The sequence below is a fragment of the Poecile atricapillus genome, chromosome 17 (assembly GCF_030490865.1).
Source record: "Poecile atricapillus isolate bPoeAtr1 chromosome 17, bPoeAtr1.hap1, whole genome shotgun sequence".
NCBI classification, from domain to species: domain Eukaryota; kingdom Metazoa; phylum Chordata; class Aves; order Passeriformes; family Paridae; genus Poecile; species Poecile atricapillus.
Window position 1 is genome coordinate 1249478 of NC_081265.1, and position 21953 is coordinate 1271430.

At 62.9% G+C, this 21953-nt stretch overlaps 1 protein-coding gene across 1 annotated transcript in view; it reads left to right on the forward strand.

The window, feature by feature from the left end:
* Positions 1-13783: 13783 nt before the first annotated feature.
* SDK2 (sidekick cell adhesion molecule 2) overlaps positions 13784-21953 on the forward strand; it is a 45730-nt gene continuing 37560 nt past the window's right edge. The window contains exon 1 of the mRNA XM_058852417.1: positions 13784-14448. Coding sequence (XP_058708400.1) covers positions 14370-14448 — 79 coding nt within the window. The 5' untranslated portion in view covers positions 13784-14369. The remainder of the gene's footprint in view (positions 14449-21953) is intronic.

Here is a 21953-nt window from a genome sequence, read left to right on the forward strand (position 1 = left end):
CTCTGTGCCCATCACCCCGTGCCACGGGTGACACCGGGGGCAGCAGGGACGGGCACCCCTCAGCATCCTGCCCCACGTAGCAAACGGGGAGCTGGGGAGAGGAGAAACATCTGCCACGTCTTTCATTTGACTCCGTTCCACCCCGAGCTGCTGTTTCCTTTGGTTTGAGGGGAACGCGGAGGCTGACGGAGACCTGGGATCAGATCCCAGCTCGGAGCAGGAGCCAAGGCCGGATCCCTGCGTGGGCTCGGATGCTGAGCGGGATTTGGGAGCGTTTTGGGGGTGATTGTGCATCAAAGCCCCCCCAGCCGAGCCTGGGCTGAGCTCTCAGTGCTTCTTGCTGAGGGGCAGCCTCAGTTTCCCCCAAAAGCGAACGGCACAACTGGGAGCCATCCATCCCTTCCTTCCCTGCCACAACCCATCCCGACGATGCAACACCGGAATTACTGCTCCGAGCCCGTGCTGGAGGATGTTAGGTGGTAACCATGGCAACGTCCAGGTTTCTCTTTCCTTGCCCTTGCCAATCACCTTGAGATGCCACCACGTCCTGGCCACCAGCCGGGCACCTCGTGTCCCCCCACGCCGAGCTGTCCTGGTGGATGTGGCAGCAGGACACGGTGCTGGGGATCCCCTCCGCGGTCCAAGGACTGGATCCAGGCATCCAGCACCCCTCAGGGATCCCCTGGCTGCGGGGGTGGAAGGAGGAGGGACCCCCACCCCGTCCTGCACCGTGTCCCTGCGCTGGCAGCGTCCCTTCCCCGCAGCCCCGGCCGAAGGAGCCCGGCGAGGCGCTCCAAGCAACATCTGCAAGTGCTTATCCCTGCAGCCGGCCTGGCCCTTCCCGAAATAGCTCTCCGGGATGGCTGCCCATGCCAGCACTGATGTAATTTGCTTTTATTTCCCTCCCGTCTGCTCCTTCCCCGCCGAGCCATGATTCCCGTCAGGCGCGCTCTGCTGCCGCAAGCCCGGCACAGCCGGGACGCTCCCGGAGCTCCTGGGTGCCACGGAGGGGCTGGGGGCGATCCCGGTGCTCCCGTGGGTGTGATGCCATCGAAGGCTCCTCATGCCCCTCACAGAGCTGGGACGAGCCTCATTCCTCCAGTGTGGGGGGGAAATTAGGGGAATCCAGGTTGTCAGAGAGGGTTGGGGGACAGCAGGCCCCGAGGAGAATCCTGGTGTTCCCACACCTCCCGCTGTGCCTCCGCCGCTCCAGGAGCCCTGCAGAGGTGTGATTCCCTGGTTTGTGTCTCTGGGACTGCGGGGTGTCCCTGGGATGGGCACCCCGGCCACGGGCAGCATCCCAGGGCTGGAGATGCCTTTGCTCCGCAGCTCCCGGCCCCTCTCCATGTGCGGAGGTTTAACTTGGCCACTTCCATGCAAGCGGAGACAGCCGGGCGCTGATCCAGTGTGGAGCCGGCCAGCTGGCGGCCTCCCCTCGCCTGGCTCCGGCTCCAGCACAGACCTCGGGAGCAACGTGTCCGTGCAGCTCCTGCCAGCACAGCTCCATCCCATCCCATCCCATCCCATCCCATCCCATCCCATCCCATCCCATCCCATCCCATCCCATCCCATCCCATCCCATCCCATCCCATCCCATCCCATCCCATCCCATCCCATCCCATCCCATCCCATCCCATCCCATCCCATCCCATCCCATCCCATCCCATCCCATCCCATCCCATCCCATCCCATCCCATCCCATCCCATCCCATCCCATCCCATCCCATCCCTCCCCACTGTCCCCGTGGGGTCCCACCCTGGGGTCTGACCTCTCCCTCTCACCACAGTCATGGAAGAACAGGAATCCCGAGCAAAAATCCATGGAGACAAGACTCTTCCCCTCGGGGGATGTGTGGTGTCCTTGTCCCCTCGGCACACATGGCCTGTGCCCGCTGCCACCGCGCCGCTCTGAGACTGCAGCCTCCCCTGTCCTCCCCCCCTGCAGGAACACATGGAACCACGTCCTCAAATAATTGCTTCATTACGGGCTAATTACTGCAATTAGCTGAGCAGAGCTCCTTCGAGGCGAGGCACGTCCCTCCAGCCCCCAGCCCGTGGAGGAGGCACCACGCACGGCACGGGTGGACCTGTGGATGCCCCGCCTGGATCAGGGGGTTCCAGCTCGGCCCCCTCAGGGTGCTCAGTCCCTCGGGGGCTCTGACAGGAGCCCAGGGCTGGCTGTGTGGATCTGTGGCCATCCAGAACCGCCTTGGCCACCCCCGTCCTGGCAGCAGCACCGGCACGGGATGGGCACGTGCCCGTGTCCTGTGGAGCTGGTCCCTGGCTGCTGGTGAGCTCGGGGACACCTGGCACCAAGGGATTGCTGTTCTCCCGTGACCTTTTCCCATCTGCCTGGCTCCTGGTGCTGCTGCAGGAGCCCCTGGTGGCTCTCTGGCTCTGCAGAGCAGGAGCAAGGCCAGGGTCACCTTCAATTCCTCCCCTGGAGCTTCTGGACACGCCAGAGATGGGGAGCAGCAGCAGCTCCAGCTCTGGGCACTCCAGAGGTCCTGGGGTGGTTCTTGCAGCACCCAGCACTGCCACCACCCAAAGCTGCAGCAGGACATGGGGGGCACAGAGCCGATTGTCCCCACCTGTCCCCCAAAATGGGGAAGCTGTGAGAAGCAGGATGCACAGAGCCCTCATCCTCCCCTGTGCCCCTGGTGTTGTCACGGCTCTGGTGGCGCTGTGAGAGCCGGGAGTGCCAGGACAGCCGTGTCCCGTGCCAGCGGCCGTGTCCCGTGCCAGCGGCCGTGCCCAGCTCTGCTGTCATTGTCACGGCTGCGCTTATGAATAAATGAAGTGCGAGCAAAGCGTCTGCCTAATGGCACGGTGACAAATGTGTACCAAAACCGGAGGGAAAAGGGAACGATTTGAGGAATTCAATTATTTAACAGAAGCTTGTTACTGCTCTTGCACCGGGGACCCTCCTCCAGCACGGCCCCGGCTCTGGTGGGGGGTGGCAGAGAGTGTCCTGGGGTGCTGTGGGGGGCGTTGGGGGCCACAGCTCCTTGGGGTTGGGGACACACAGGGTGGGGGCCCTGCAGTGGGTGGTGGCAGTGGGGGGGATTCACTGGCACCTCGGGAGATGCAGATGGACTCAAACTCTCTTGTGCTCGGCCTGATTCCTGAGGCTGGACATGGCACAGGGTGTCATCCTGCTCGCTCAGGACCTCGTGGATGCAGCCCTGGTGATGCCACAGTCTAATGTCACTTGAGATGGGACTGGCACTTAAAACGGATTTAAATCAGTCCCCAGTGCCCAGGGATGTGTGTCCCCACGGCCTGGCCGTGGTCACGTCAGCGTGGCACAGGGGACAAGGGGCACCAGCTGCCTGTCCCTGCTGCCTCGAGCTGGGGGCTGGAAGGGTCCATTCCTCCCTTTTGAGGTCACGGAGATCTCGAGCTCCATCCTGCACCGCAGCCAGCGCTCCCTCCCCGGGGCTGCGGGGCTGTGCCATGTCCTTGGCCGCGGGTGCCAGGAGCCGAGGCCAGCACGGATCAGTGCCCACGTCCCTCCCCAGGCAGCCGGCGGTGACGGATCCTGGCAGGGGACAGGAGCGCGTGGATGTGGGCAGGCTCTGGCAGGCGCCGCGGGCTCGGGGGGCAGCTCCCGTGCACGCCCCGCCGCTGCCTGGGGACAGCTCGCTCCGAGCTCCATATGCTGGAGGAGATGAGCTTTATCCACCTCCAGCCTCCTCTGGCAGCAGCCCAAGCTCAGGCTGGAGCCGGGATACTGAGGTCTGGCACAGCATCCCTCCATCTCTCCTTTCCCTTCCTGAGCTCCGTGCGGAGGGAGCAGACCCGGCTGAGCCCCCGTGGGACACCGGCGTCCCCTGCTTGATCCCTCGCTCACAGAATCCAACGGGAGCGTGGGACGAGCTGGGATCACCCACCGCCAGATCCTCACCAGGATCCGGCCATCCGTGCCCGGACACTGCTCTCAGTGACTCCAGCCCCCGGGGGTGACAGCCACCGCCCATCCCAGCGCCCAGGGGACACCGGCGAGAGCATTTCGGGCCCTTCTGCCAAAGGAGCTCCCCTCGCCTCTGCTCCAGCCCTGCCAGCAGCCTGGATCTCTCTGGAACTCTCGGCCCTGCCAGCAGCCAGAAGGAAGCTGCTGTTGGCCAGGGAGGCAGGGGCGGGCAGGGCCCGGGGGGCTGCAGGCGGTGCCAAGCCGGGGAACGAGCTCCGCAGGGCCGGGAGAGCCGCGGGCTCCGATGCCGACCCTCCTGAGCAGGACCCCGCTGGTCCTGCTGCCGAGGAGCAGGGTGCGTGCCCAGGCACCCCCTTTCCAGCACGAAGTCCACTTTCCATGGATTAGGGGACAGCTCGGAGCCCCTCTGTCCCATCCCTCCCTCCTCGGGGTCCCTGCGGAGCCGCAGCCAGCGGGAGGCTGTTGGGAGAGGAGGAAAATCGCGGCATCAATCCCAGCGGGAGCAGGGGCGGTGATTTAGGGGAGCGGTCACCGCCGGAGCTGATGATGAGCTGCGAGTCGAGGGGAGAGAAATCAGCCTGTGACACAAAGTGGCATCTGCTCGCACCGAGTCGCCCGCCCCGGGGAGGGGATAAATCCCTGTCGGCACGTTCCTGCTCTCCGCAGAGATGGATTTGGAAGGGAGGCAGAGGCTTGGGTGTGAGTTATTGGCTGAGGAGCACTTGTGCCAGCTGGCAGGGGACACCAAGGGTGATGGCACTCCGGTCTGGGACATCAGGGGTGACGGGACTCTGGTGTGGGACCCTGGGGATGGCAGGATTCCATCACAGGACCCCAGGAGCCCCTGGAGATGTGGGATCTCTGCACCACGCAGTTCCTCCTCTTCCTCCCAGCCCTTCCAGCTTGTTTAACTCTCATTTCCAAGCAGGCCAAGATGAGGAAGGAGGAGGAAAAGCAGACTCTGGAGCCAGGGGCTTCATTCCTGCACATCTCTTCCCTGCGTGCCAGATGGGCAGAAGGAAATTATCCATAATTCTTTATCTGGAAGTGCTACAGTGGGGCAGAGTCACCTTCTCCCGGCGATTCCAGCTCCAGGGTGAGGGGCTGGGGATGCGGGGGGTACCCCCACTCCCGGGCCCCCCCATGTCCGGTCCTCTGCTTCAGAAATGGGGTCACAACCCGGGACCCTCCTCCACCCCCTCTCTCCCAAGCCACCCCCCATCCCCGTGCCCTGTCGCTCACCTCCCCGAGCCCGACAAATGATTTACAGGGAGATGATGTACGACTCGCTAGCTCATCGAAGTTTTCCTTTAAATGAGGTTTTTTTTTGGAACAGCCTCACAAATCGATCCCCTGTCACCCATCCTCTGCTCCTGCCGTGGGCAGAGGCAGGGAAAGGGATCCGTGGCTCCCTGGGAGGAGCGGGGGCTCTTCCAGGAGTGTGTCCAGAGCCTCTCGGTGCACGTGTGCCGGGGCTTGTGGCACACGTGGCTGCACATCAGCATTTCGGAGTGTGCACCCTGGCTCGGGCTGTATATCTGGGTGTGCAGAGCTTTATGACAACTGAAATGGAAAAGACAATTGGATGTCAAAACCTATCCCAGGAACCCATTTATACCCACTGACTTTTATGGGATTCCCACTGATTGATTCGAGCACCGCAGAACTCCCCAGAGCAGCTCCCAGCCCTCCCAGACTCGCTTCTGTAGGGGTGGGATTGGCTCCTCTGCCTGGATCCGGCATTCCTGGGGGTGCAGCTTCTTCCCAGCTCCTTCTGGGAGAAATTCCAGATCAGGGGTGCAGCCACCTTGCCCTCCATCCCAGGCAGGATGGGATGGATGGCTGAATCCTGCCCATTTTCCTTGGGAGAATCCCTCCTGAGCCTCAGTTTTCCATTCCCAGTTGCTTTCTCTCTTCTCAGAGGTGAACTTCACACTCCACTGATGTTCTCCAAGTGACAGCCCTCAGTGGCACCAGGGCAGGGCCTGGGATGCTGGGGACAGTGGGACAATCCATCCCCCTGCACACTCTGCCACAGCAGCTGGCGGCTCCAGGAAGCCAAAATTCCATGTGTGGACACAATTCATCACCCACAAAGCCCAGCGAGGCTCCGGAATCCTCCGGAGAACGGGACAGGAACAGGGGGCTCTGCACACCCAAATCCTAATCAGAATTCCCCCAAACTCCCTTGATTTCCACAGATCCTGACCAGACCTGCCCAATCCCCCATTTTTTCCCTTTATTCCCCCAAATCCTAAGCAAGCTGCAGAAATGAAGCACTTCTGGATGGAGAGGAATGGAACGTTTCCAGTTGGAAGGGACCTACACCTCAAACTGGCCCAAGCAGAGGATGTCCAGGGAACCCGTGCCAAGCGAGGCCTTCCCTGAGCTCCCAAAAATAAAATATTTCCATGTCAGAAAGCTTTAAGAAAAGGAAATGGGAACCATAATGGAAAAGATGAGGAATAAGGAGAAGAAATTTGAATGTTAAATAGAGGAAAAGCGGCACAAGGAAGGTTCTGGCGGGGGAAGGACGGGGAGATGTCCCCAGGGAGGGCACGGCAGGGGGCTGAGCAGGTCATCGGTGTCACCAGGAGCCGTCGGTGGGCGCAGAGCTCGGCACAGCCCGCGTGTCCCGGAGGAAGGTGACGGGGAGCCCTTCCCCAGCACCCCCGGAGCCTTTGGCACGGGTGGGAGCGGCTCAGCCGCCCTCCAGCGCTCTCCTTCCCATGGCTGAGCACGCTGACCTTTCCCGGCGCTTCCCGGCTTTCCTGCTGGATGCGCTGGGAGCTGGGGGGAGGCGGCAGCCGAGCAGCCCCGGCCCCTTCCCCCTTCCCAGCACTCATCCAGCACCTCCTCACATGGATACCTCCGGGAGAGCTTGGACACAATCAGGACACGGGAATTTCAGCACAGGGACAGGCGGTGGGCGGCTGCAGTGTCCCCAGTGTGTGACAGCACGGAGTGATGGTGCCGGGGGGGTGACAGGCAGAGTCCGGTCCTCCAAATCCCTGCAGAGACCGGGGGGGCACTGCCAGAACTTCCAAGGTTTGGGTTGGGAAGGTTCGGTGCAGGTTCCTGCCACAATTCCAGGGAGGGGGTGAGGTGGTGCTGGCCGTGGGGTGCGGCTCTCACATCGCCACCGCGCCGCTGTTGTGTCACCGCTGTGTCACCGCTGTGTCACCACCGTGCCACCATTGCGGCCTCATTTTGTCACCCCTGCACTGCTGTGTTGGCACCAGTGTGCCACTGCTGTGTCGCCATTTCATCGCCGTGGTGTCACCGTTGTGCCGCCGTGGGACATCCCTGAAGGACATGATCCTCCCTTTTCCATCCTCCTGTCCCTCTCCTGTCCTTCCATTCTTCTCCTGTCCCTCTCCTGTCCCTCTCCCACCGCTCTCCTGTCCCTCTTCCATCCCTCTGCCATCTCTTTCCATCCTTCTCCCATTCCTCTCCCGTTCCTCTCCCATCCTGCCCAGAGTCCCCCAGTTCACCCCAGTGTCCCCCACCCCGACGTGGCTGTTTTTTCCCCTGATTCACCCAAATCCCGGTCCCTGTGGGGCTGCTCCATCCCGATCCCGAGCTCGGGAAGCCGAGGGCAGCGGGGAGCGAGGCTCAGCTCCTGGAACAGCGTGTCCCGGTGTCCCGGGAAGGGCAGGCACACAGCGCTCCGTGCTCCCGCCTGTTCCCACCCCTCGGATAAAAGCGCTGCTCCTGGAATAAAGGATTTCAGAACCCGCTGTGCCTGTGTGGATAGAAACTCATTTGTTTAATAGGCAGCAGTTTGGCTTTGTCATGTTCATTTAGTTTTTAATGACGCACAGTTGTGCCAATATTGATTTTAGCTTATAGGGACTCAAAAAATTTACTATCTGGAATTATCTGAAATGTAGCTGTTTTATCCAGCGGGCAGCAAGAGGGATCTTTCCCAGCCTCGCTCCCAGCAAGGGGGTGGCAGGAATCAGCTGGGAAGGGCTCCGTGTCATCCCTGTCCCCATCTCACCCACGGTATAGCCGGGCTGGAGCTCATCCAGGGAAACTGAGGCACCGGCGTGGTTCCCCCAAGCCTTGCCTGTGAGGCTGTGCTGGGGATCTGCTCCAGCTGTCGGGTCTTTCCCCCTGTATCCCACAGGGATGTTTGCTGAGGGCAGGAATGTGCTGGGAGAGCGGTGCCAGGGCTGGGAGCTGCCCCCTCACCCCCCACCCAAACCCCGTCCTTCTGCAGTGCTCAACGAGCCAACAGCTCTCAGGGGTGACGAGAGACAGCAAATCCCATCCGTGGCCCCTTGGAAGCAGAATTCCTCAGTGGGAGCCGGCCAGAATCCATTTCCTGAGCGTCTCCGCCTTCCCTGAGGACACACAGGGCGATGTTCGGGGTGCGGTGACCCCGGGAACAGCCGGGGGAGCAGAGCCGAGCTGGCTGGAGCAGCGAATCCAGCAGGATGGGGACCCTCCCCTCCCGCCTGGTGCCCCCACAGCCCGATCCCAACCCAATTATGGGATCATTCACGCTGAGGTTTGGCTGCTGCTGACGAGATTGATTGAGGACCTGGTAATTACAGGTCCCTAAAAGGCCCCTGGGGTTTTGTGGGAACACAAGTGGGGAAGGAAAAGGCTGATTTTTATGGGGGACAGGTTTGGGGAGCTCGCCAGAGCCACGTGTCCCTCTCATCGTGTCCTCACTTGTGCCCACTCCCCTCCCAGGCAGGGATCTCTCTCCGCAGCCTGAGCTCGGTGTCATCCATTATGCAGCTCTGTAAATATATTATTTACTATTTCCCCGATTTTCACTCATTATTTATCACCTGCAGGATATTTAGCCCCCAGCCAGGATCCTGCCCTGCTGGCAGGGACAGGGCTCCCCCTTCCCTCGGCAGCAGAGGAGGGAGCTGGGAAAACGCTGGGATGGGGCTCCAGGTACCCCCTGAGCCCCGCTGGAGGATTTCAGCTGCGGGTGGGGTAAATCCCCAGCCTCAGAGCGCAGCAGAGCTGGGAGTGCCGGTTCTGTGCAGCTGCTTTGGGATGCCCACCCTGTGCCAGGCAGGGAAATGCTGGAGCTGGCCCTCCCCAGGAGGGATGAGCCACGAGTGATTGGGGGCTGACAAGGTGGGGCTCGGGCTCTGTTGCTTTTGTAGGATTCTGCTGGCAGGAACCCCAAATTCTGGGGTGTGAGAAGTGCCCGGGGCTGCTGTGGGCACCCCCAGATCTGTGGGTGCTTCAGGTGGTGATGGCAAGGACAGGGGTGCTGGGAGAGCGAGAGCACATGGGACATCTCCTAAAAACTGATCTGGTGACCCCCCCAAGTATTTTTGGGTCTGGATTGTCCAACAAAACCCCCCCTGCTCAGAGCTTTGGATGTGGGAATCAGGGATGGGGTTACTACAGACTCTCTGGCTGGGTTTGGGGGGCTCTGGCACCCCCAGCCTGGCCCTGGCTGCTGGGGGAGGGGGTCAGCAGTGCAAACCTCAGCTTCTGGAAGCATGTGATTAAGTGAGAATCTTGGATGCAGCCCCCAGCAAACCTGGCTGGTCCCCAGCTGCTCTTCCCGAGGAACGCTCGGAAGGTGGCCTTTAAATGTTAAGAAATCATGTTAAAATGAGCCAGAGCCTTAGTTTAAATTTTTAATCTCCTGATTTAAAAACTCAGCCTTGAGCTCTGGGCTGTTGGTGGGGGCTGGTGCTGCTGAGTGGGTGTCTCTGCGCTGGTGGTCCTGGGGTGTGGGGTCAGCTCTGAAAATGGGGTTGCACCTTTGCCCTCCTGCTGCTGAGAGGAGCCGGCTTTTCCCGTGGCTCATCCTGGGGCTCCTCTCGACTCTTTGCAGCCCGTAGGAAAAGGAAAACTTGGCTTTGCAGGGCAGTGGAGGAGCATTTTGGGGGGCTGGGGGTGTCCTGGTTCCATTGTTCCAGTATTAAAAATCGCTTTCCCCCCAATACCCGCAGCCTCAAAGATGCTCTGGAGGAGGATTCACCAATGTGAGCCCCCAGTTGGGGAAGGGAGGGTCTGGAGCAGCAGGAATGGCGTTTGCTCCACCCTCAGCCCCTCTCACACCAGGATCCAGGTGAGAACCCCCAAATCCTCTTTGGTTTGGGGGGGAGAGGCCCCCCCGAGGTGGGAGCAGCTCTGGCCACGCTGCCCTGAGCTCCTGAGGAGCTCCCGCACTGTGAGGAGGAGGATAAAAGCTTTGGATGGAGCAAAGGCGCCTGCTCTGCCCGCCTCCCTGGCTGCTGGGATTTGTGCTCTCCACCTTCCGCAGAGGGGAAGGTGAGGAGCTGTCCCGGGGTGCTCAATTAGAGCGGCTTCAGAGCAGGAGAAGGAACTTCAATGCCAGCAGCGGGGTGGGTTTGGGAGCCCGCGGTGGTGCCGCCTGTGCCAAACCCTCGTGTTTGAAGGGGAGCCGGGGGTGGTGCCCGTGTTCCCCGCATCCACCCTGGAGGGGTGGCACCCTGAGCCCCCCGTTCCAGTGGTTTGTGGGTTACTTGGGCCCCTCTGAGGGGCGCAGAGGGGTGGCAGCCGTGGGTGGGTCTCCCTGCAAAGCCTCTGGGCCTTCGTGGCTCGTTCCCAAAGCTCTCCGAGGAGAGAGCTGGATCCTGCTGGGGCAATCCTGTCCCCAGTGCTGGTGATGCTGCTCTGCTCTCTGCCAGCTCAGAGCCCCCTCAGCCCCGAGCACGGGCTTGCTGGGGGCTTGAAAGAAAACCTTAATTGGTTTGAGATCCCCCAAACAGCTGATGCTGGGACACAGCCCCAGGGCTGCGGAGAGGAGCAGCCCTGGCAGGAAGGAGAGGGCGCGCTCCTGGTGCCGCTCCTATCCTCGCTATTTTTTTATCTGATAAAAGATTTAAGATGTTTCTGTTCCCAGACAGTTTGGAGGCTCCTTGCACAGCCAAAGGCAGTGTGGAGCCCTGCTTGATGCCCTTCAAGGAGAAGCAGCTTCAGCCCTGCCAAAATTGGGGCATTTGCCTGTGTGTGTCCTTCTCAGGGCCCAGGGAACGAGGTGGCTGTGACTCAACCCAGGCTGCAGCTCGGGGGAGAAGGGACCTGTCCTAAGCCCAGGTTTGAAGAGAGCAGTTAAACCATTGCAGAGGCTGCTCTGGCCTGCAGCGCTACCCTGGATTGACTCTTCCAGCAGAGCTGATGCTTCTGGAGAAAAAAGCCTCTTTCAATCTTCATTACAAAAAAAGAAAGGTGTTAGGAAGCCTTGCTGCAGCCAGAGCTGTCCTCCCTGTTCGAAATGTGCTGGTCTGGATCGTTCTGGCTTCTCCTCCCGCCTGTGGGAGCTTGTTACCCTGCTGTCCGTGAGGCTGCCGAGCCTCCTGGATCCAATTTCTGTTCCCTGCGCCGGTGCTGACAGCCTGTGGTTACATCCACCTCCTCTCCCCTCTGCTAGCAGAGAAGGACTGAGCTCCTGGAGTCTCTCACTCACAGGCAGCGCTTCCGACCTCTCCTTGCACTTCCCAGCCCTTTCCCAGCGCAGGGAGCGTGGATGCTGCTCTCCTGCTCAAGGCGCAGGGATGCTGCTGGGAGTCAGTGCCTCCTCTGAGAAAGATGAGGGATGCTGAGGACAGCTGAAGCTCTTGGCTGTTGTCCTGCAGCCTCTGGATAATGCTGATGGTCCCCAAAGCTCCTGACAACCCAGCAAAGACTTTTACATTTCAAACAAAGCCTTGATCTTTTTTTGGAACTTGCCTTGGTTTCAGACAAGAGTTTTTAATTCAAGCCCAGCGCCGTATTTTGGGCTTGACTTTGATGCGCCCTCTTCAAGCAGGAGGCAAAATAACAGCGTTCACATCCGCAAATAGCCCCGGGGCGGGTTCCTGCTGCCCGCGGCTCCGCGGGGCCGGCCCCTCCTTGCCCGGCGCTCCGGCCGCAGCTCGGGGATGCGCAGCTGCCGGTGGGGGCTGGAGACCCCCGTGCAGGGGTCAGCGATGGAGAGAGGAGCTCAAAAAGCCCTTTTAGAGAAGTCTTGGAGAGGCGGGAGCGGTGCGGGTCTGCCGGCCGTGGGCTGGGGGGATGTGCTGTCGCCATTCCTGGTGTAATTAGGAGCGCTGCTGGCCCGGGCTGGCTAAGCTGGGATTTTCAGTGCTGCTGTTGGTGGAGGGGGCCAAAACTCGTGGGAGAAGGAGAAATGCCCTGTGTGGGGCAGCGGTGACCCAGCAGCACGCAGAGGACACAGCCTCCTACCCGGGCATCACCTGGGATGTCCCCAGGGGCTCGGGGTGAGTGACAATGCGGGGCCACCCGAGCCCGCTCTGATCCCTGGGATGTGCCAGCGTTGTAGGGAGCAGCTCCTGGCTCTTCCACACGCTCCTGGAGCCAGGTGTGGTGGTACCTGCTGGAACTTGCTCCTGCTTGGAGGGATTTGGGCAGAGGAGAGCTGGCACGGGGCACGCGGGGCTGTGAGGGGGGAGCGCTGATGAGAGATCCAGACTCAATCAGTCTGGGTGACCGTGGGGAACCGGGTACCTGTGCAAGTGGGTAATAAACTACTCACAGCTCGGCAAGATTAATGGCAATAACCATAAATCAGTGCCGGCACCAGGGTCAGACCGGGATTTACGGCCCTGGAGACAGGAATTCCTGTTCTTCATGGAACAAAGATCCTGCAGGGGCCTGGGAGCGTGCTGGGTGTTATTGTGGCTGCAGCCTGTGTGTAGGTGCCTGGGGAACGGGTCTGAACCCCCGATGGGGGCTGAGCTCACCCCTGGCAGGGCTGCCTCTCCCTTTGCTTGTTGCAGCCGGCAGCGGGAAACACCTCCCCGAGGGGTGAGCCAGGATTGCTGCCTCCCACAGCACATTGATCCCGTCATCTCGGTTGAGAATGCCAGCCACGGAGCTGATTAATGCCGGGGTGGGCAAGAGCTGGGTTATTGTTCAGTCTCTCTTCAAGAGGTCGATGGGAAATTTGGCAGTAGCTCTCCAAATACGCAACGTGCACACAGGCGTTGTCCCCCCAAGGACTGTGCAGGATTTACACGTGAGTGTTACATTGCAGTGGAAACGCACACCGGGGCCCGGGCATTGTCACACGCGGCTCTGTCAATGCCTGTGGGAGAGCGTTCCCTCCGTCCCTGCCCTGGTGTGACCCCGCAGTGGCGGGGCTGGCTCCAGGCTAATCTGCTCATGCTTTCGTTTCACCCTGATCCTCGCAGGTCCCTTGGCTCAGAGGTGCTGTGTGCGCTCAGGAGGCTGATCCAGAATTCCGGATGGATATTTCCTCCTGTGCAGATGGTGCAGGTCCTTGGGTGTTAATGCTTGGTAGCAGCCGCTGAGCTGCTTTCCCCCACCTAATGCAAGGCACTGTGCTAGCAGAAAGCACAGACATCTTTGAAGGATGTGCGATCCTGTTGGGAGCTCTGGGCTTGAGGAATTGCAGGATCAGGCCTGATGAGGTGGTGGGATGTCAGGGAGGTGCTGCTGGGTCATCTCTAGGGTTAAAGGTTTTGTTTGGTTTGTTTTCGTGAACCCTAAAACGTTTGCTTTGGTAATCCTGTGTCATTGAGTTCTGCCTTAGAGCTACCTGGGGGATGTGCTGTGTCCCCTTCGCAGGGGTCGAGCGCTGATGCTCTGAGTGCTGTCGGGGAGCCTGGGGCAGCGAGGGGTGGGTTAGGGTGGCAGCTGCAGACAGGAGCCGTTGTTTCCACAGCGGGGGCACCGGGAGCGGGGGGGGGACCCGCCCGCTCCGCACGAACCGGGGGCGGCCGGTGGGGACGCGCCCGCTCCCTCCGCGGCCGCTGGGTAGCGCTCGGGGCCGCGCCGTCTCCCCGCCTCCCCGGCTCGGGCTGCCCCCGGCTCCGCTGAGCCTCGCCGCCGCCGCTCACTCCGCCGCCGCACAGCGCAGGAGGAGCAGCAGCGGCCGGAGCGCCGAGAGGGGTCGGCGCGGCGCCGCCTGCCCGCCCGCCGCGCACCGCCGGCGGCTACGAGCGGGACCCCGCGCCGCCGCCCGCCGCTGCTGCACTTTCCCCCATTCCCCGCTGGGGACGATCCCCGTCTCCGTCGCCCGGAGCCGCCTAGGAGGGGATGTCCCTAGGCAAGAGCTGAGCGCTGGGGAGGGGCCGCCCCCCGCCCCCAAACTTTTCGCTTGGCCCCGGAGCGGCGGGGACCCGGCCCCCATGGAGCCCGGGCGGGCAGGAGGGGCCGGGGGCGCGGCGCCCTGCGCTTCCCGTCCCCTTCCCTGACGCGGGGCGCAGCGCTCGGGGAGGGGCTCGGCTGCCGGCTCCGCTCCGGATTTGGTGGTCCCGGTTCCGCACGTCCCCGGGGAAGCTGCCGATGGTGGGGAGCTGCCTCCGGACCGCCCCCAGCCCCACGAGGAGCCCTTCACCCCGGCGCCTTCTCCTGAGCAGCGCTGCTGCGGGGATCCCTGCGCCGGAGCCGCCCGGATTATAAAGTCGGGGAAGTTCTCCCCCCGCAACCCGCACCCCCAGCTTGTCTCGGCAGAGCCATGGCCCGGCTCCGGAGCTGGGGGCTGCTCTGCTTGGCCGTGCTCGCCCTGCACGGCCCCCCGGGAGCCGGCGCCCAAGGTAAGGGGATGCGGGGGGCGGCGGGAGATGGACCACGGAGAGATGGGGGGGTCCCCGCGCTGCACCCCTCAACCGAGCCTATTGCTACCCCGGGCTCGCCGTGCCAGCCGGGGGGCGGGAGCGAGGCGGCTCCGGAGCTCCTACCGGGGGAAGAGCAGCATCCGTGATATTCGCAAAGCCTCCCCGGAGCCAGGACTCGGGGCCCGCCGGTGCCGGGTGCAGCGCGGCGTCCGTGGTGGTTCAGGGGGACGAGCAGCGTGGCTCTGCTCTGCCTCCCCCTTCCCCACAACTGCCCTCAGGCTGGGGGTGGGGGGAACGTGTTGCTCTGAGCATGGGGTAGAGTCTGCTGGACCACCCTGGGGTGGGTGAGCAACCTCGAGGGGTGGGGGTCGCCCCTTCCCCCCCACCCCCCATTCCGGGTACCCCCCGTTGTACCACAAAACCCGGGGTGCAAGTTTGGGGGATTCCCAGGGACCAGCTCATATCCTGATGTCGGTCCCGTCGACTTCCAGCCCCTGGTATGAACTGGCAGGGGGTTGAGGGGAGCCCCTGTGGGTGCCTGGGGCTCCCACTGCACCCCAAAAACCCTTGGGGGCTGCAGGGCTGCCGGGCAGGCTGAGCCACTCTCTCCTCCTCGTCCTTTGGGCTCGGGCACAGCACAGGCTGCTTTTAGCTGCTCCGCTACTCCCCAGGGATACAAAAATAATTTGTGGCCTTTTGGGGTGCAGCTGGGGTTCAGAAAGGCCCGGGGGGACCCTGTGGTCCCCTTCCTGGCCCTGAGGGTGCCTGCGGGCCCAGAGAGGAGGCTCCCGGCTGGCAGAGCTGCAGCGCGGCTGCCTCCGTCCCTGTGCTTGGACTGAGCAGATCCAGACTGGAAACGGGGGGGGCACAGCTGAGAGCAGCGCCGGGGGTCCTCACCCACGACATTTCTTGCCCTTGTTTGTGGCAGCAAGCGGAGCCAGAAGTCCCTGTGCGCTCCCGTGCTCCCGCTCCCCCTGAGCCTCCCCCAGCACTGCTATAATTTCTCAGTAATTAAGTTCAGAACATAACATCTAAAGCGGCAGTATATTATCCGGGCAGGCCCTGTGTGGGGAGCTCTGAAGGTCTCTTTGATTGATTCACTCCCTTGCCGAGTTTCTCTTCTCCTGGCTGGCGTCTCCGGCTGGCGGGTCCCCTGCGATCCGTTTGTTCCCTGCCTGCGGGACGGGCTCCTGGGGCCACCCCATCTCCTTCCAGTTACCCGTGGGGGCTCCGGGGTCTCGCTGTGGGGTGGAAGGTGTGGGGCTGCCTGTACCCCAGCGCTCTGGAGGGGTGGGGAAGGGGTTTCGCTCCGCTCTCCTGGCGCAGGAGCCGAGCTTTGCGGCTCTGGCTCTCTGCGGCTCGTGTCACGTCCTCGCGGGCGCTGTGACATTGCTCGGTGCCCGGCCCCGGTGTGGCAGCGGCCACGAGCGAGCTGGAGGTGCCGGAGGGATCTCATTCCCAAAACCCGGCACGTGCCCGCCGCCCCTGCCGCGGGTGGCACTGGGGACGAGCCAGCGGTGTCACCTCCCGGCCGCCTGCGCTGCGTCCCGTGGGGACGGACGGGGAGCGGGGCGATGGAGCTGGGAGCAGCCGGGCACAGGGCTCCGGTTTGTGCCCCTGCGGTGGGGCACGCAGAGCTGGCAGTGAGGGCCAGCAGCGCTGTGTGCCAGGGCTATTGATTCTGGCAGCCAAGGAAAATGGGATCAATCGGGAAGGGAAGGAGGAGGCGACGTCTCGAGACCTCCCCGGCCGGGGCGCGGGGGGTGCCCGGCCACGGGGTGAGGCACTTTCATCCCCCTGCTTGGTAAAAAAAAAAAAAATAAGCCCCTTGCTGCCCGTGCGAGAGAGGATGGAAGTTTAATTACAGCCCGTCTGCGCTGTGTAATTATTAATTACCCGTGGCAAAAAATAACTTATTGATTAGGGGCCTCGCGCTAATTACCCGGAGCCCAATGCGGAGCTGGGGGAAGGCTCAGCCGGCGGCGCTGCCCGGGTGGGAGCTGTCGCAGTGCGACCTGTGCTGGGCCGGGGGGCTGTGCCAGGGCTGGGGGCACGGGCAGCCCACCCCACCGGCCCCTTGGGATGATGAACAAGGCAATCAAGGGCTCCCCAAGAGCTGGGGGGAGTCTGGGGTCCCTCCCAGCTCACTCTTTGTAGATTTTCTGACAGCCAGAGCTGCGCTTTCCCCACATCCCGTTCTGGGGGCACAGCCCGGGACCCCCCGTGCTCTCTAATGGGATTGAGGAGGCCGTGGCCAGTCCCAGGAGGGATTTGGGCAGCTTAAGGTTCCAGACGGGATTTGGGGCAGGGGCCTGCCGTGGGCAGCTTCCACCAAAGAGGCTTATTAGAGGTGGCAGCAGGGGAGTTCCAGCATCTTCTGTCCCCGTGCGTGGGGCCTGGGCACGTCTGCACACACGGTGGGTGGGAGGGGGGCAAGGACGAGCCCCTGCCCTTCCTGGGGACGTGATGCTGGTGCCAGCGCTTTGGTGATGGGAGCTGCTGGCCCCTGTGTGCTGGTGGCACCAGAGCAGGGGGGAACAGTGTCCCCATCCCTGCCCAGCACTGCCACATTCACTGGTGGCCTCGCTCGAGGCTCCGGCTCAGGAAGGAGAGTGGCTTTTAGGGAGAGGACGGGAAGATTAAAATTTGATGCTGCTTGGGAAGCCATTAGTGCCTGGGCACGGCGATGATGAAATTTTGATGACCTGATAACCGTAAGGGAGGGGGATCCGGTCCGGTCCCAGGCAGGCTGTGTCACTGTGCCTGTCCCCAGATATTTGGGGTGCCAGCTGAGGAGGAGAACAGGCGGGATGGGAGCTGCCCGTGGGATGGAAATGGGAGCTCGCACCCAGCTCCAGCTGCCGGCACTGGTGGGCAGGGAGAGCTGGCGGTGGCTGAGCAGCTCCTGGTGCCATCCGGGGACCAGGGTGAGTGACAACGTCGAGTGCTGCTCGTCCCTTAGTGACGGGGACTGGGCTGCGGTGGCATTTCCGCTCGGCAGGAGCACACGCAGGAGCTCCAGGAGAGCGGGAAGGAGGGAGCAGGCGGATGCTTGGCTGCTCGAGAACCTGGGAAAACGCTGATCATTAAAGCGGGAGGAGGGAGGCCGGCGGGTGCCGTGACGGGAGGTCACTCCGCCACTCCACGAGCCGTGTCCTTGTCCCCAGCCTGTGCCTGTGGCTGCTGCCTGCCTGGGGACGAGCTCCAGCCGCACACACGTTACTGTAGGCCCTACACAAACTGCTTTGGGCGTGTGTTGGTGTTTGCAGCAGCAGCACGGGCAGTGCCTGGGCTGAAACGGCCCCATGGGGCAGCTCCGTGTGGGAGCAGAACCCGCTGGGTGCTGGGCGGGTGGGCGAGCAGGGGGTGCCCTCCCCTCTGAGCCCCCCAAGCTCATTAACGAGTGGCTGGCGTGTGGCTGGGTGAGAAACGGCCGGGGAGAAATATGCTGCTGTCAGTGGTGATGTGATTGTGCTAACGAAGGGCGAGCTGAGCCCCCGCCGTGCCCGCGGTTGTGCCAGGGCTGGTGGCTCTGGTGCTCCACCCGTGCCTCCTGGCACCGGGCCCTGGACTTGCAAAGCAGCCGAGGGGATGCAGCAGCCCTGGGGAGCTGGGGTGGCTCAGGGTGGTGGCACTGGGGTGTCCTGGAGCGTGTCCATGGAAAGGACACAGGGTCAGGATCGCTCAGATGTGGTGGTGATGCCAAGGGACCACCCTCATCCCCATGGCCTCTGCTCTGGATGAGTTCCCCCCATCCATGGAGGCTCAGGATGTGTTCCCATCACTCTGCCTGGCCAGCAGGCAGGAATGTCTGGCAGCAGCTCCCTCCCTGCCATGCTGGCCATGCTTGGCATCCCTCACACTGCCTTGGCATCCCTCAAATCCCCCTGGCATCCCTCACACACCCCTTGGCATCCCTCACACACCCCTGGCACCCCTCACACCCCCTTGGCATCCCTCAAATCCCCCTGGCACCCCTCACACCCACTTTGGCACCCCTCACACCCACTTTGGCACCCCTCACACCCCACTGGCACCCCTCACACCCCTCGTGTGCTGGCTGTGCCGCTGGTCTGGGCACTGCCCTCAGCACCCTCTGTGGGTTTGGGGAACGGCTCTTGGGGGTGCATTTCCCACCCCACTGCCAGCTTTGGGGGTACATCCTGCACCCCTCTCCCAGTGCTGCCTCCCCTTGCAGCCCCTCTCCCCAGCCCGACTCCCAGCACCTGCCTGTGCCCCGGGCACGCAGTGGCCCCCTTGGCGGCCCCTGCCCCACCCTCCCCTCGCCCCCAGCCCCGGGGGTGCAGGAATGCCTGCCTGGAAAGCCATGCCGGGCTCGGGTTGCCTGGGAACTGGGAAACCTGATCCCTGGGAACGGGGGCCGAGGGCAGGGGACATTCCCGGGCTGCAGCTGGTCCCCGGCCCCCTTTGTCTCCCGGCTCTGATGGGGCCCCCAGGAATGGAGGTTTGGGGTGTGGGGGCTCTCTGCTCGAGCAGGGCCATCCCTGGGGACACTGCCTGGATGCTCTGGGGTGTCACCTTCCCGTGTGGATCGGTGTCACCACCATGGGCTGGGGAAGGGGACCAAGGCCAGGTTGGACAGGGCTTGGAGGAACCTGGTTTATGGAAAGTGTCCCTGCCCGTGGCAGGAGTGGGACAAGATGAGCTTGAAGCCCCTTCCAGCCCAATCCATTCCACGACTCTCTGAATCCCAGGATCAGCTGCTGCTGCGTGCCAGCAGCTGGGCATCCCGGCTGGCCACAGGGATGGCACGGTGGCCATTCCAGGAATGCTGGGGTCCCCTGTGCTCCCTGCCAGCCGTCCCTGTCCCCACCACCCACCCTGACAGCCGGCAGCTCCTGAGCGTGCCGGGAGCTTCCCTCCAGCCTGGGAAACTGAGGCACAGGGCAGGGGCGGTGGGAAGGGGACGATGGGGCTGGCTGGTGTCCTGCTGCCTGCTGGAGCTGGGTGCAGCGGGAAGGGGACCCAGGCACACGGGAGCTGCTCCTTTGGCTCCCATCCCTCCCTCCCTGTCCGTGCCGAGGGCCCGGGCGTAGGGAAGCCTTGATGAGTTTGACCATTAGCAGAAGAAGCCGCGGAGCTAATTTTAGCGCCGGTAGCTAATTGCTTTCTGCACTGCTGGCTGAGCCCACAACCTGCGAGTCCTCGGCTGTAACCTTGAGCCCTCCCGGCTCCGTGCACCGGGGTCCTGCCAGGGCAGGGAGCGGGATGAGGCTCTGGGGGATCGCTGGGACCTGGGGGGGTTTCTCTGGGACATTGGGGTGTCCAAAGCTGGGAGGGGTTGGGGTGCCTGGCAGGGCCCTGCTGCCCGTAGCTTGGAGCGGTGTCCCTCGTGCCTTGTGTGGAACAGGGACATGTGATGTGGGAGGACTCTGGCTGAGACCACCCAGTGCTGGGTCTCCTTCAGCCTCATGAAGGGAAATGCTGGGTTTGGACCCCCTTAGCTGGGAATTGCTGGATCCAGAGAGCATTTCCCCAGGGCAAGAGGCAGGCTGGGGATACACCTGCTCCCCGTTCCTGGCTGCAGGGATGGAGGAGTCCTTCCCGGGATGGCTGGAGGCACCTGCCCCCTGTCCCCACCCTGCACATCCCCAGCTCATTGACTGGAACCTGGGGCACGGGCTGGGAGTTTCTGGGGACATTTGTGTTCCTTTGGGAGCCCCTGTCCCCCTGCAGGGAGCAATCGAGTGCTGGGTGCTGCGTGTGGCTGCCCCCATGGATCTCTTCAGGGTGGGACCCTCGGTGCTTCCCTTCCTCCTCCTCCTCCTCGCCTGGGCTTATCAGGGGTCAGGCTCTGAGCTCGGAGGGAGGTGATGAGGTCCTGCCTGGGTCTGGCATCCCCAGTCCATGAAGGGCTGGCTGGGGATGGAGCGGGATGTGGCCACGAGGCCGGCTCCTGGCCCAGCATGAGGCTGGGATGGATGGATGGATGGATGGATGGATGGATGGATGGATGGATGGATGGATGGAGGGGGCTGGGACCGGCGGACACAAAAGCTCTGGTTTCAGCACCCCGCCTCCTGCATGCCTGAAAAACAGCTGATGGCCGTGACGGGGATGAAATGGGATTAGCTGCTGCTTCCAAAGGGAGCGCGTCCTGCCCAGCCGGACAATGCTCCCGCTGTGCCCCGCATCCCTCCACAGCCCTGCCCAGAGGGGCTCGGCACTGTCCCCTACCCTGGCTGTCCCCGAGGGGACCTTCCGACCCTCCCGTGCTCCAGCACCGGGTGCTGCACAGACTCCCGGGGGTGCCGGAGAGCCCGGGGTGGCGTTGGGTGCTGCTTCCAGCCCCGAGCAGCTCCCGGCCGAGCTGTTGGGGTGGCCGGAGCTCGGAGCTGTCCCTCCCCAGCGGTCACTGGGTGCCCCGTAGGGAAAGGGAGAAGAGAAGCTAGCTGTGGGAAGGTGCTTGGCAGGGTGGGCCCCTCTGCCCTGGCCCCCCGGTGGGTGCCGGGGGTCCCGCGGGGTGTCCCGGGGCTGCCCCAGCTGCGGCGCTGCCGGGGCGTGCGGTGCCGCGCTCGCTGGAGCGAGCTGATGCTCATTTTGATAATGAGTTCTCAATGCATTCGCAAACTAATAAAATCAACTCATTAGGGTGGGATGTTTCATTCCGAGCTCTGCCGCCGTTGGGAGAGCCCTCCCCGCCTGCTGAGCACCTGGAAGCGCTCGGTACCGGCCCTGGCGGGGAGGGAGAGGATGGCTGCCTTCATCGCCTCCTTCTCTCCGCTCTCCTCGCTGGCTGGGCGGGCGGAGGGGCTGTGCAGGGCGCTGGAAGCAAAACGCGTGCGGGGAGCAGGGCACGGAGCTGCCGGAGCCCTTCCCCCGGGCCGCCGGGGGAGTCTCGCTCGCTTGGCTTCTCCCCATAAGCTTCACGTCAGGCTGGAATCGCTGGCGCGGCGTTGGCTGGAAAAGCCCCTCTGGCTGGGAGAGCCACAAGTGTGTGAATAAATGCGATGACCAGAGTTTGCTGCGCTGCCCTGGAAATTGAGGGCTGTCTGCGGGGCGGGGGGAATGCCAGGCTGCCTGTTCTCCCCCCACCCGCCAACACGGCTGTCTGGGAAGGAAAAGCTTCGGAAAAAAAAAGCTTTTCCAAGGAAAACTCATGTTCGCTGTCATGCTACAGCTATTTCTGTTTCAAGTGAGCAATGCAATGACTAATTAATACTTAGGGAAAAGGATGTCTGGGCAACACCCCAGTAAATGGGCGAGTGCCCGGTGCCCGCTGGCTCGGGGCCGTGCCGGGGGAGGGGGGCTCCGGCCCCCAGCGCCTTCATCCCGCCTGGCACGGGCACGGTGGGAGCTGGCAGAGCCTTTTCCATCCCCCGGGGCTGGCGACTCGATTGCGTCAGTGCCCTGGGAAGGGCTGAGTGGGGTTTTTCTTGTGGTTTCTCTCTTCTGTTTTTCTTTTCCCCGCCTCGTTGGGGTTCTCGGGGAGAGTCTGGGAAGCGGCTGTTTGTGTTTGTCTG